At 36.2% G+C, this 14,729-nt stretch overlaps 1 protein-coding gene and 1 long non-coding RNA gene across 2 annotated transcripts; one reads left to right on the forward strand and one right to left on the reverse strand.

Moving 5' to 3' along the window:
* Positions 1-10,054, forward strand: LOC141666894 (uncharacterized). The gene is made up of 2 exons (XR_012552398.1): positions 1-116; positions 9,806-10,054. It is a non-coding gene; the product is annotated as an uncharacterized LOC141666894 (long non-coding RNA).
* A 355-nt stretch (positions 10,055-10,409) lies between these two features.
* LOC141706321 (uncharacterized) lies at positions 10,410-12,720 on the reverse strand. Its single transcript, XM_074509112.1, has 7 exons — positions 12,202-12,720; positions 11,941-12,120; positions 11,597-11,865; positions 11,189-11,426; positions 10,830-11,084; positions 10,627-10,746; positions 10,410-10,550 (listed from the first exon to the last, which is right to left on the reverse strand). Exons 1-7 carry the CDS (start codon positions 12,718-12,720, stop codon positions 10,410-10,412), a joined length of 1,722 nt encoding a protein of 573 aa, XP_074365213.1.
* Positions 12,721-14,729: the final 2,009 nt, after the last annotated feature.

Below are 14,729 nucleotides of genomic sequence, written 5' to 3' on the forward strand. Positions count from 1 at the left end.
GAAGGTAGTTTCTGGGGACATGCAATATACTTTGCTTATGTTATTGGAAGTCTGGAACTACTCACAACAAGTAAACAAGACCCGCTCTTGCTTTTGCCATGAAGTTTTTGTCCAAGGTACTGGAATCTTTTGATTTAATCTGAAACATTATTTCCTACTAGTGTGTGTTGACTTGCAACTTGGTAAAATTTGCCATCAATTCAGGCAGTTCAGTTCAGCAGTAACACAGGGTCAGTTTATAGTTGCACAGAAAGGGTGTATTTTATTTTTTGGGGTCACTAATTATATGTCATCTATCACCGTTATAGAAATATTTGGAAAGTTATTTTTAAAAAATTTTCCATCTTCCCAAACTTATTTTCAATAATACCATAAGTTGAATTTCCCTTTCAAAAATGGATGCTACACAATTACAATTCTGCACTTATTTATATGAAAATAATTAAAATTTATATATTTATGTAATTATTAAAATTATTATATTGAATTAGGTTTAATAAGTGTCCCGTTTTATTTTCTGATTGAATGACAGGACAAAATTCCAACGTGGTTGATAGTGATTAGTGATTATGTTATTTTTATATTGTAGGTTACTACAATTATCTGTTTTGATCTCATATGGATTTAAAGTATGTTTGCAAATGCTTGTGTTATCTAGTTTGACCAGATCCTTCTTATAACTCTGTTCCCACTTGTCATCTTATTTCAGTTTCCATTTGCATATTTGACATAGTAGATTTTTGGGCTTTTTTGAGAAATGCCCAAGTCTAAAAATACTTTTGCAATAATACATCATTTTTTTAAAAAAATTGCAAAAATATTTTTTAATTTGTAAAAATAAAATTTATCAATTTTTTTTTGCAAAAATACGTTTTTTGGCAATCGGAATCAACTGCATGCAACATTTGATGCGTTTCTACAACTATATGTAACTCCATTTAGCTAGTTGCATTTCTGTTTGAATTCGGTTGATTTTGGTTAATTTCATATTTTTACAAAAAAAAATCAGAAAATAGTAAAATTGCAAAAAAAAACTTAGAAAAATTATTACAAAAAAAAACTTAGAAAAATTAGTATTTTTGATAATTTCTCTAGATTTTTCTACTAATTTAGATGTAGCTCTCCGACTTGTATTAGATGACAATTCTGGTTAGTTTTTGCCACCATGCCAGTCATATAGTAAATAAAAACAATATACATTGACAAGAGATTTAATATATCTTGAAAAAAGTCTCTCTCATGTATTTACATGTTCAATACAATTATTTATCCACAAATGAGTCCCTGGTCTCGAAACAATCTATTCTCCATTATCCGCGATCTTGTCGCTATCTCTGGGATAGTAATCGTGTACCTATGCATTGACAATGACAACTACGAAGTTATGATTAATTGTAAGCAAATATTTTACATATCATAGTCTCACAATATAGCAATGCATCTCACATTTATTTTCTGTAATCATTAGCCAGAACCTGCTGATCCTAGAATATTTGCGTAAAGTATCAAAAATTTCACACTATGTTGAGAAAAATTAAAGCTGTACTTGCTTGAGTTTAAACGCTCCTTGTCCATTTCTACCACTAGGTAATGACACTGCTAAGACTACTAGTTTTTTTACTACATTGTTTCAATTTAATTCAGTTTCTCATTTCTCTACTAAACTTAACCCTAACCCTAATCCCTTTATTCCTTCTTCATCCAGTCCTCTTCCCCGACTTCAACAATTACTTCTTAATAAATTAAAGATTGGTTTCGATAAACTCGATGATACTCTTTTTATGTTCGATAAAATGCTCAGTATGAAACTTCTGCCTAATGTAATTGCCTTCGGTCAACTTTTAAAGGCCCTTGCTCGAATGAAGGAGTATTTTGTTGTTGTTTCTATGTTTAGAGAATTTTGTCTTTTAAGAATTACGTTTGATATTGTTACCTTTATCACTGTCATCGTTCGTTGTTGTCGCTTAAGTAGAGTTGATTGTGTCTTCTCGTTAGTTGGCGGAATCATTAAGTGTGGTTTTGTCCCTGATGTTACCTACACAACTCTCCTTAACGGCCTTCTATCTCTAGATAAGTTGCTGGAGGCTGAGCATCTTATAGAGGCTACATCATTAAAGTTATTAAATAAATAGCTGATTAAATAAATAGCTGGCTACACATATAGCAGCTTACTGCCTTACTTTGTTTTCTGTTATTTGAACTATTATTAGTACCGGTGTGGTCCTATGTACTGCATAACAATATAACTGAACTGTAACTCTCTTTTGTCTGCTTGTTCTCATGACTCTCTTTGATATAGAGGAATAAGGTTCACATTGTGAAAACAGGTTGAAAATATATGTTTTTGGTTCTTGCCATCTATCTTCTTTCTTATTAATTCTTTCTCTGCACTAAAATGGCAATCCAAATAATTCAGCATTTCATGGTATCAGAGCAAGGTTGCTGAGAACTAACGGCTACCTGAAATCAACCTCAATTTGATACAACTCAAAAAGGAGCAGCAACTCTTAAATCTGTCAAAATCAATTTATAGATTTAAAAATCTTCTTCTTCAAACCCTTACCTTAAAACCCTTTCTACTCTTGACTCAAATCTCTGAGTTAATCAAACAGCTAAAACATGGCTGCAAATCGAATCACATATCAAGATATGATGACTCCTCTCTTCATTCACCCTTCAGATAATGCAACAGCCATTCAAGTGGACAAGTTGCAAGGGTCATCAGATTATAGAGCTTGGCGTCGATCCATGGAGATCAATCTGTCTTCAAAACGTAAGCTTGGGTTTGTCAATGGTACAGTCCCTCTCCCTACTGATGATGCTAAAAAAATAGACATGTGGGAAACATGTAACAACATGGTGATTGCTTGGTTAACTAGTAATGTGTCTCCTACCATTAAACAATCCATTATGTACATGACCTCTGCACACGCTATATGGCTTAATTTGGAGAAACGATTCTCACTCACAAATGGATCTAGGAAATACAAGTTAAGCAAGGACTTGTATGAAATCAAACAAAACACCCTCTCTGTTACTAAATATTACACCTCGATGAAGTCTGTATGGGAGGAGCTAGACTCCTTGAACATGTTACCAACTGTGGTTAATCCCCGGCCTGAAATTATAAAATTATTGGAATCCATTCAGTCTCAAAAGGAGGAAGCTCGCTTGTTCCAGTTCTTGAATGGCCTTGATGAGCAGTATAATGCTCAAAGGAGTCAGATGTTAATGTTGACACCTCTTCCAACGGTTGAAACAGCATGTGCAGCAATAGAATAGGAAGAAGCTCAACGCTTGATGCTTAGCTTGTCAAAACCAAATCAAGAGGTCATGGCTATATATAGCAGAACCAACCAGGAAAGACAGATAACTTGCAGTGCTTGCGGGGTAAAAGGACATGTTTCAGAAAAATGTTGGACAGTGGTGGGGTTTCCGAAATGGCACCCCAGAAATAACAAAGGGCTGCCTTACAGACCCAGAACTCAAGCCTCACCTGGACAAGGTAATAGATGGGTTGGTGCTCCTAATGCTAAACCAAACAGGATGGCAGCTAATGCACAAGTTCAGGACACAACTGGTATTCTCTTTACTCCACAGCAGCTGGAACAGTTGGCTAAACTCATGCCTCAAATCAGTTCAACACAAAGTAAAGGATCTGAAACCGATGAAGAGCTGGATTATCACTTTTCTGGTATGGTTTCTCCTCATGAGTCTGATTTTAGTTCAGCATGGATTATTGATTCGGGTGCGTCTGATCATATGACACCCCACTTGACTTGTATTTTCAAGCCTAAACCCTTTACACATACACAGAAAATTAAATTGCCAACTGGTGATAATGTTTTCATTTCACATTGTGGATCTGCTCATGTATTGCCTGATTTAACTTTACATAACGTGTTATGTGTGCCCCAATTTAAACACAATCTTCTTTCTGTGCAAAGACTGGTAAAGGACAACGATTGTGAATTACAGTTTTTTACTGATCATTGTAGTATTCTTGACAGACATACCAAACAAGTGAAAGGGACTGGCTATTTACATAATGGTCTATACTACTTGTTCCCTCAATCTAACTCTGCATCTCTATGTATGACTGCTGAGAACACAAAACACCACACACCTAACAGTATGACCTTATGGCATAATAGACTAGGACACGCACCTATGTCTAAGCTTACACACATCCCATATATTAAATCTAAAATAGCAGGCCTACAACCAGTTTGCTTAACATGTCCAATGGCCAAATTTACCAAACTCCCATTTCCCAACAGTACATCACATGCTTCAGAAATTTTCGAACTCATTCACATGGATATCTGGGGTCCTTATAAAACTCCTTACAAGTCTAAGTACAGATACTTTCTCACTTTGGTGGATGACCATTCTAGGTATACATGGATATACCTTCTTCAAAACAAGTCAGACACATTACAAAATCTAAAAGCTTTTCATGAATATGCTTTCACACATTTTCAGAAATCTATCAAACACATCCGTTCAGATAATGCTTTAGAGTTCACAGATAGAAATTGCATTCAATTTTTTGCTCAAAAAGGCATTTTGCATCAAAAAAACATGTGTTTATAGGCCACAACAAAACTCTAGAGTGGAAAGAAAGCATCGATATATTCTTGAAATTGCCTGAGCCCTTAGATTTCAAGCTGGATTACCTTTGTCTATGTGGGGGGCCTGTGTCATGACAGCAGTACACTTGATTAACAAAATACCTTCTTCGGTCTTATGTAACAAAACTCCTTATGAACTCCTTTACAACGAACTTCCTGAATATGATTATCTCAAGACATTCGGCTGCCTTGCTTTCGCTACAAATCCTACTATATCAACTGATAAATTTGAGCTCAGAGGTGTGCCTTGTGTATTCTTAGGATATCCACCACTTACCAAAGGCTATATCTTACAAAATTTGATGACACACAAACAGTTCATCTCTAGGGACGTCACCTTTATTGAATCAATATTTCCTTATCACTCAGACTCCCTAAACCATTTCATGAAACCAATTCCCCCTTCTTACAGTCCTCCAGTCTGTGATGATGACTTTGAAGAGTTCAATTCACCGCCAATGTCTCCACCTCCACCCAGTACTCCTGCCACTAACAACCCTACCATTGATTCATCTCCTACTCCACCCCCTCCACCCATTCGAAAATCTAGCAGACCACACATTCCACCTTCATGGCTACACGATTACATTACTCCTGCACCAACATCCACTATTGCAACATCAATTACCAATCTGGCCATAACTGAGGTTCACCCTTCATTTCATTGTTTCTTATCTACTCTCGCCAACACATCAGACCCTACATCATTTAAACATGCTGTTCAGTTTAACCATTGGGTGACTGCTATGAATGCTGAATTAGACGCCCTGGAAAGTAATAATACTTGGACGGTTACTGAGCTTCCTGCGGGTAAACATTCAATTGGTTGTAAATGGATTTTTAAGACTAAATTACAGCCTGATGGTTCTTTGGATAAATACAAGGCACGTTTGGTAATACTTGGTTGTCATCAAAAGTACAGCTTGGATTATGAAGAAACATTTGCTCCCGTAGCAAAGTTAACCACCATGAGAACACTACTTGCTGTTGCTGCAAGTGAAAACTGGATAACATGTCAAATGGACGTCTCAAATGCGTTTCTCCACGGGGATTTGTTAGAGGATGTCTACATGAAACTCCCACCTGGTTATACACATGTCGGATGCAGAATTATTCAGTCTTTTGATTATAACATCAAGGTCAAAGCTTCAAATCTGGTCTGCAAATTACACAAGTCTCTTTACGGCTTGAAACAAGCCATGAGACAGTGGTTTTCTAAACGATCATCAACTCTCGTGCAAAGTGACTACAAGCAATCTAAGGCGGATTATAGTCTCTTCACCTATCAAACGGATTCTTCCATCACTGCCATTCTTGTTTATGTGGATGACTTGCTCATATGTGGTACATGTCAGAACTCTATCAATAAACTAAAAAACATGTTGGCAAATCAGTTTCATATGAAAGATCTTGGACCCTTGCGATATTTTTTGGGGCTGGAAATTGAAAGAAGTCCGGCTGGTATATTTATATGCCAAAAGAAATATTGTTTGGATATTATAAAGGAGTATGGAATGAGCAATGCCAAACCTGTGCAATTACCAATGGATTCTCATCTTAAACTGAGCACGGATAAAGGAGATCCTTTGTTGGAACCTGTAGTTTATCAAAGATTGGTTGGTAAGCTAATATATTTAACTATTACTAGGCCTGACATTTGTTTCACTGTTCAGTTATTGTCTCAGTTTATGCAACAGCCTACAACCTCTCACTTACAAGCTGCAAAAAGAATTTTGAGATATATGTTTGGCACCTCTTCTCAAGGAAATTTGCTTGCATCTTCATCTGCAGCACAATTAACAGCTTTTTGTGACAGTGATTGGGCTTCTTGTCCAACAACTAGAAGGTCTACTACCGGATATTGTATTTTTTTAGGTACATCTCCAATATCTTGGAAAGCAAAAAGGCAAGCAGTTGTGGCGAGGTCTTCGGCAGAGGCTGAATATAGAGCAATGGCTCTAACTACCTGTGAAGTCACTTGGTTGTTTGTGCTACTCAAAGACCTGAGAATCTCTTATCTTGCGCCAACCATCCTCAAATGTGATAGCAAGGCAGCATTAGCCATTGCTGCTAATCCAGTTCTGCATGAAAGAACTAAACATGTGGAATTAGACTGCCATTATGTGAGGGATCGGGTCAGAAGTGGAAATATTCATCTTCAACACACACCATCAGCTGAGCAAGTTGCAGACGTTCTCACTAAAGTCCTACTTGTGCAGCTGCATAATCAACACGTTGCCAAGCTGGGATTCAACCCTCCGTTTGACTCACCAGCTTGAAGGGGGGTATAGAGGCTACATCATTTAAGTTATTAAATAAATAGCTGATTAAATAAATAGCTGGCTACACATATAACATCTTACTGCCTTACTTTGTTATCTGTTATTTGAACTATTATTAGTACTGGTGTGATCCTATGTACTGCATAACAATATAACTGAACTGTAACTCTCTTTTGTCTGCTTGTTCTCATGACTTTCTTTGATATAGAGGGATAAGGTTCACATTGTGAAAACAGGTTGAAAATATATGTTTTTGGTTCTTGCCATCTATCTTCTTTCTTATTAATTCTTTCTCTGCACTAAAATGGCAATCCAAATAATTCAGCATTTCACATCTCTTTAAGAAGCTTCTTATATACAAACAAATTTAACCTGATGTAGTTATCTTCACCACCATCATTGACGGCCTCTGCAAAACACGTATACTTCTGTGGCTTTTATGTTGTTTAGATACATGGAGAAGAAAGGCTGTATGCCAAATGTAGTTACTTATAGCACTATTATCGATAGTTTGTCCAAAGACAGATTTGTCGATGATGTGTTAGGCCGCCTTGCTGAAATGAGTCACAAAGGCATAACACCAAATGTTATAACCTATAGCTCATTAATACAAGGTCTTTGCAACCTCGATCGATGGGAAGATATTACGTAATTGTTAGAAGATATGAACAGCCGCAGAGTATCTCCAGATGTGCATACCTATAGTATATTGGTTGATGCACATGGCAGAGATGGAAGGATAAAAGATGAAGAGGATTTGATAGAATTAATGATTCAAAGAGGTCAATATCCTAATGTAGTCACATATAGTGCACTCATGGATGGATACTGCTTGCGCGGAGAACTTGAAAAAGCATTAGGAGTGCTCGAAACCATGAGGAGTAAGGGGATTTTGCCCAACACTCGAAACGATTGAATCTTACAATACTATTTTACAAGGGTTATTTTCTACAGGCAGGCATGTTGAAGCGCAAATTTTTTTAAGAAGAAGATGCTAAACCAAGGTCCTAAATTAGATATCGTGACATGTTCTATCCTACTGCATGGACTTTGCCAAAACGGTTTTGTTGCTGAAGCTCTGTCCGTGTTTCACATGATGGAATCCGCTTTATTCCTGATATATACATTTACACTATTCTAATTCACATATTGTTCAAGGACGGAAAAGTTGGAGAGGCAAGAAATCTCTTTATCAACCTTTCTTTGAAGGGTTTACAGCCTGATGTCAAATCCTACAATGTTATGATCAGAGGATTTTGTAACGAAGGGTTACTGGAAGAAGCAAATAAAATATTTATGGAAATGAAAGTTAATAATTGCTTTCCAAATGATCTTACATGCAACACATTTATCCGAAATATGAAGAAGGATGTGCGCTTATAGATGAGATGGTTGCTCAAGGTTTCTCAGCAGATGCCTCTACCACCTCGATGCTATTTGACTTGCTAAAGTCAAAAGGGCAGGACCCAGCTCTCCTTGCTTTGCAAATGAAGTTTTTGCCTTAAGTACGTCAAGGAGAGAGTTTGTTATGGTAATACATTTAATTTGTCAACACTTTGTATGAGTTTGCTACAAAATTTCAAGGTAATTGAAATCGTGATATCGGATTTAGTTTTGTTGATTATAAAAATTCCAAAATGGGTGATCCTCTGTTTTATTTGCATTTTTTTTTACAAAATGAGAAGTACAATAAAGCATGTGTTTTATGTGACAAAGTGCAGGAGTTGGCTTCTCATAATAGATCCTCTATGTTACTGGACCTACTCCGAACCTATAAACATGGCCCTTTTACTCTTGTTTTGGTAATGTCAGGAGAAAATTAAAAAATGATCTATTTGTGACCTGCATATGATTGCAGTTAGTTTAGTATTGCTTATTTGAATACCATATTTAACCTTGGTGCTTCTGTGTTGTAGTTCCAACATTTTTTTGCTTTGTGCTAGTGCTCATTGGGGACAGGGTGTTTATATATTGGTGCTACTTTATTTGTTATTTGATGTATGTAAGTTAGGTAAGTGATTATGGTTTATCAAGTGTGATATAGGAGAAAACTGACTCCCTGCTCTTAGTAACAGTATTGAAAGAGGATCCGGTAGATATACTGATCCAAAAAGGCTGATATGCTAATATAGTGCACATATTGGACGAGATGTTTGCTCGTAGTTTCTCAGCCGATGCCTCTATTACCTCCATACAACTGGTCTTGGTCAAATTAAAAGAGTAAGACCCGGCTCTACTTGCTTTGTAAAAGTTGTTCTTGCCTTGCGTACATCAAGGTGACAGTTTGTTGAGGTACAAATTACTTTTAAGTTTCCAACACTTGGCAAGACTGTACTGGACCTTGAGGGAACCAATAAAACGTAGCCCTTCCACTCTTCCTTTACGTAAAAAGTTTCTGTCCTAGGTAGTATCCTTGCATACTCTTTTATACTCATTCTTTCCCATTGAATTCTATACGTTAATTTTCGGCACGTTTTTCAATGCTTATTTAAAACATAACTCCATAATATTTTTTTTAATTTTTTTCCCTGAATAAAAGTTTTATGTTTAAACTTTTATTCAAAAGAAAAAAAAATAAAAAAACATTATGAAACTATATTTTATAGAAGTCTCGAAATGCGTGTAAATAGTGAACGTATACAATTCCATGGGAAGGAGGTAGTATTTGTTATCGGTTTAGTCTGCTAGGATTATTCTTTGCTTTAGGGATAGTTTAATGTTTCATAGAAGAGTGTCGGGTGCAGCAAATATGAAGTACAATAACATGTACATTTTTTTCTTTTGTATATTAATTTTTGACTTAATTGCACTCTGATGGCCTGAGTTATAATTTTTAAGCACAAAAATGGCTAAAATATAAAGTTAAGCGCCCGTATGACAAAAATGCAGGTCGTAAGTTTGCTGAGTGTGGTCTAGGCAGTCGTAGCTGTGATTTTTTCAGGTGGGTGGATGGGTACGTAAGGTGTAGGAATCTGGTTATGGAAGTGGAGAGAATGAAACTGGAGGCTAGAAGATGGAAGATTAGATTTCTGTTTTTATTCTTATTATTATGCTTTATGTTAGTTTGTAATATTCCTCATGTTGAAGATGTAAAACCAGATGTTTGATTAATGTTATTGCAGGTGTGAATACTTGCAATTGTTAACTTGTAGTTATGTGCACTAAAAGATAAACATACACACTTTTTATAAACACAGAAAAGGCTTGATTGATATCATTCCATTAGGATCATTTACAATTTCGGTCATAGTACAAAATATTATATAGTAGCATCTAGTGACAAGTTTGTAAGGCTTGGAGCCATTAATTCTAGCTATTACATACGCCAACAACCATGTGACTTGCAAAAATAGTGTCTTAAAACTGCACACCTATATCCCCAACAAAAAAGATCAAGTGCCATAAATATAGTCACCAATATTAGATCTAAAAATAAAGTTTCTTGTCAAGGCCAACAAAAAAACACAGAACAAATATCACGTCTCCCATTAATTCATCTCTTTCTCTTTGGAGTTTGCTTCTTGGCCTGTTGAGCAAAGGCAGATGTTGAACTTGCTTGAGTGTCACCAGCTTGTCTATCATTCTCATGCTGATGCATCATCTCAGGGATGGTATTTTGATGTTGTTGTTGTTTCTACATAGTAAAATGTATTATAAGTAGGTCTCTGTTTAAACCTAATGTATTTAAGTTGATTTTAAGTAAGTCTTACCTTCTGTGCACAGATCCTTGAATTATGCCCTGGCTGGTTGCATGTTTTGCACACACAAGTAGTCTTACCAATGTTAGGCACCGTCCCCTGTTCTGCAGCTTTTTTAATGACATCATTTTTCTATAATTAGAAGATAACAGACCATTAGGGTTGTTGACTTATAACCATATAAGTACCATTTATATGAATTACAAGATAAGTACCTTGGCAGGACAAGTCCTAGTGTTATGACCCCTTGCCTTACAGTAGGTACAATTAACAATTGTCCCAGACTTGCTGAGTTTAGTGGCATCTTCAGGAATATCATTTCTGGTGTTTCTCTTTTTTTTTGGTCTTCCTGCTGGTGTCTTCACGGCTGGAGGCAAAGGCCTTGGCTTAGAGGCTTGTTCCCAAAATTCAGGACTTACAATGGGCTCCAACAAACAGCTGTATAGGGGCTCCAACAAACAGCTGTATAACTGTTTGAAAGAAACCAGTTTAATTTGGTTGTTAGAGTGTAAAAAGCAAATTCTATATGTAGCAAAAATAAAGGAAACTGTATGCAAGAAAATCTATCAATTACCTTCATGTACATGTCCTTGCTGTAGCATTCATGCATGTAATTCTCCCAAGGATCATTCCTAATGGCTATGCATGCACAAGCATGATAGCAAGGAATCCCAGTCAGATTCCATTTTCTGCAAGTGCAACTTTTTTTCTCCAAATCAACAACTAACTCATGGCCATCATCTGTACAAGTGACTAAGTATGTGGTGCCTCCAGACCAGGACACAACACAATTACCAGCATACTGTATTGACCTAGGACATTTAAAGATAGGACAACAGTTATACTTAACATTAATTTTAAATTTTAATAAGCATAAAATTCTCATTTTCATCCCATCTATAGATTATGGTCTACATTGAGTGCATTCCATAATTGTAATCTTAACTTTGATGCAGGAAAGATACAAGATAGAGCCACATACTTGTCAAGTTTTTTTAGTGCACTAGGGCATATCACAGTGTCCCTGGCTGTTAATTTGTCTCTTCTAACTTGAATCCTCTTCATAACTGATTTATGCAGCTCCCTAAACATAGTAATGATAGGTAAGTCTCTGTACTTCCTGATACTGCTATTAAATACTTCACAGTGATTGTTAACAAACATATCACTGTGAACATTTGTTCTAAAAACAGCTCTTGTCCACTGTGTTTTGGGTTTTGCAATGAGCCAGTCATGACATTTTGGTGCAATCTGTGAACATAATTGAACATAATTGAACATAATTGAACATAATTGAACTTAATTGAACTTAATTGTATAAGGTACCTCCTTCATCCTGTTCATGTGGAGATTAAACTCCCAATCTGTTGATGCCCTAGCAGCTTTCCAGAGAAGTTGTCTTAATGTTATGCCCTTGAACTCCTTATGCATATTTTGGTACAAATGCATAACACAGAATCTGTGTTCTGCATTTGGTACTATGGCCTCCAAAGCATTTATAAGCCCCTATCAAATAAGTAAAAATATATTAATATAGACATTTTTATAGAAGTGCAAGGTAATAAACTTGCATATTTATGCACACACCTTTTTTCTGTCAGAGATGAAGGTCCACTCAGCATCAACTTGGATCTTCAAGTCATGAGTCAGTAATTTCAAGAACCATGTCCAAGATTCAGTGGTTTCTGATTCAACCACAGCCCATGCAATGGGGTACATGCCATCATTGGCATCTACCCCAACTGCAGCTAATAACTGGCCACCATAGGGTCCCTTGAGATGGCACCCATCTAGTCCAACAAGGTGCCTACAGAACTGGGTGAATGCCTTTTTTAGTGGGCCCAGACATACATACAATCTCATGAACCTAGCCCTATCTCTCCCAGATACTTGATCTTCAGTAAGAACTTTAACTGTTGTCTCAGGAAGCACCCTTTTTAATTCATAAGCATAGTCCCACACCTGAGCATATTGTGCTGCAGCAGTCCCATTGATCTTGATCAGAGCTCTTTTCTTGGCTCTATACACTGCATACTTTGACACCTCACACTTCAAGTCATTAAAAATCTTCTTGTGGAATGTAGAAACAGGCCAACTGGGATTCATTCTGATTTCCTTTTCATAATGTGCAGCCAACTAGGTAGAGTTAATTTGTTTTTGCTTAAAAGTGGGCATGCAGGTATGCCTCTTGATTATGGACCTTATCTGGTATGTTGATGTCTTGTTAAAGGGGGAAGCATAAACTGTCCAGGGACAAGGTTTCTGGCAAACATACTTAACTTTCCTACCATAATTAGCCACCAATTCCACTGGCCTCCTTTCCATTATAGCATGATTTCTCACAGCCTTTCTGAATATTGCAGAGCTCTTAAACAACATACCAAGCAAAAAAACTGGTTTTTCCATGTCAACCTCTTCATTAAAAACTGGGAAACTAGGCTCATCCTCATCAGTTGAATTTTATGCCATCCTTTCTTCATCACTCCCTGCATAAACAGAATCCTCATCACTCTGTGTGTTGTCATCTTTCTGAGGGTCCTCATGGATGTCTTCATCCTCATCTTCATACACAGTCCTGTCAACATGTTGATCAAACAATAGGTCATCATCAATGTCATCTTTGTTGCTATCATCTGAGTGGAAACTTTCATCATCACTATCTGATTGATCACCACCATACTCATATTCCTCATCACAGTCATCTTGATCAGAGAAATCCTTATACACACCCTCAAGTTCAAGCATTTGCTGTTCCAGCTCATAGTCATCCTGTGTTGAATTGGGAAATGGTTCTCCATAAAAATTTCTTCTTCATATGCAGTCTTTGATGTAGTACCATCACAGTCTTGCCTTAGTGCAACATATGATTTAGTAACAAACAATTCTACATACTTATTAGTCCTTGGCCTATCTTTGTTATTTATCAATGTGCACATTACCATGAGATCATCATCACTTTGTAACTCAAATAAACCGTGCTCCATTGTAGTTCCTGGAATCCTATACCACAACTGATAAAAACCTCCGCTCGATCCACTTTCAATCAACATACTATTGATCTCTATAAGACTAATAGCATCAGAATCACAGAAGTCGACATAAACCACAGAACCTCCATTATATCTCTTAGGATTTTCCTCCATTTTACCATCATAAAACATTTTAATTGTAAAAAGCTCAGCATCTGAGAAATAAACCCATTTACTTAAATTAACTAGCTAATTTGGGATAACTAAATTACACTTTAAAAACACGAATAACTAACAATAAATCATAAATTACACTTTATAACACTAGCAAACAAGATAATCAACACAGCATCAACATAATTCATAATTATACAGTAAACAAAAAAAGACACTATAAAACACTAGAAAAATAACTAACAAAAAAGACATTGATATCTTATTAAGCAAAACCCTCAAATTATACATAACATTACAAATCTTACTAAGCAAAACCCCCCACTATGATGACATGTTGTTAAAAACCCCCTAATTATACATAAACATCGCATGCAAATAGAGAAAAAGTACATACCTATATATTGTGGACATTGGTAGGGTTTGAATGCTTCTTCATCCTGCTTGGGCCTCAGTTTCCATGACATCTTGCTCCAATTTCGTCTTCATGGTTTCTACAATTTAGTTAGTTTTAGGGTTTTGTTTGATCGATTTTTGGGGGGAATTAAGGGTTAGTTTAGGAGGGAGAGACAATAATAGAGGGGTTATATGAGTACAACGTTCAATTTTACATTTTTACCCACAGTCAGTACTTTAAACTGTGAAGTTATATAACATCCGTTAATGAGATTGACAGAAAGCAATCGATGGTTAAAAAAATTTAAGTTGTGTTATGCGGGCGCTTAACTTTATTTTTTAGCCCTTTTTGTGCTAAAAAATTATAACTCAGGCCATCATAGTGCAATTAAGTCTTAATTTTGTACTAAATAAAATCTACAGTTGAAGTTGTTTCTGCAACTTCTTTTAAAAATATAAGAACATTTTAGTGACTGTAGATTTTTGTTCAAGACTAGTACTACTTCCTTAAGATCAAAGCCTCCTCAAATTCCATGGAATTTAGCAAGTAGTTGTCTGACCTTTTCGATTTCATCC

Source organism: Apium graveolens, chromosome 1 (genome assembly GCF_009905375.1).
Source record: "Apium graveolens cultivar Ventura chromosome 1, ASM990537v1, whole genome shotgun sequence".
NCBI lineage: Eukaryota > Viridiplantae > Streptophyta > Magnoliopsida > Apiales > Apiaceae > Apium > Apium graveolens.

Bases quoted from the DNA above. Each gene is read 5' to 3' on its own strand.
- LOC141706321 (XM_074509112.1), bottom strand. From the start codon at position 12,720: ATGAATCCCAGTTGGCCTGTTTCTACATTCCACAAGAAGATTTTTAAT. The intron at 11,866-11,940 runs GTACCTTATACA...TTATGTTCACAG, and splicing joins ACATGAACAGGATGAAGGAG to ATTGCACCAAAATGTCATGA. The intron at 11,085-11,188 runs GTAATTGATAGA...TCTTTCAAACAG, and splicing joins GCAAGGACATGTACATGAAG to TTATACAGCTGTTTGTTGGA.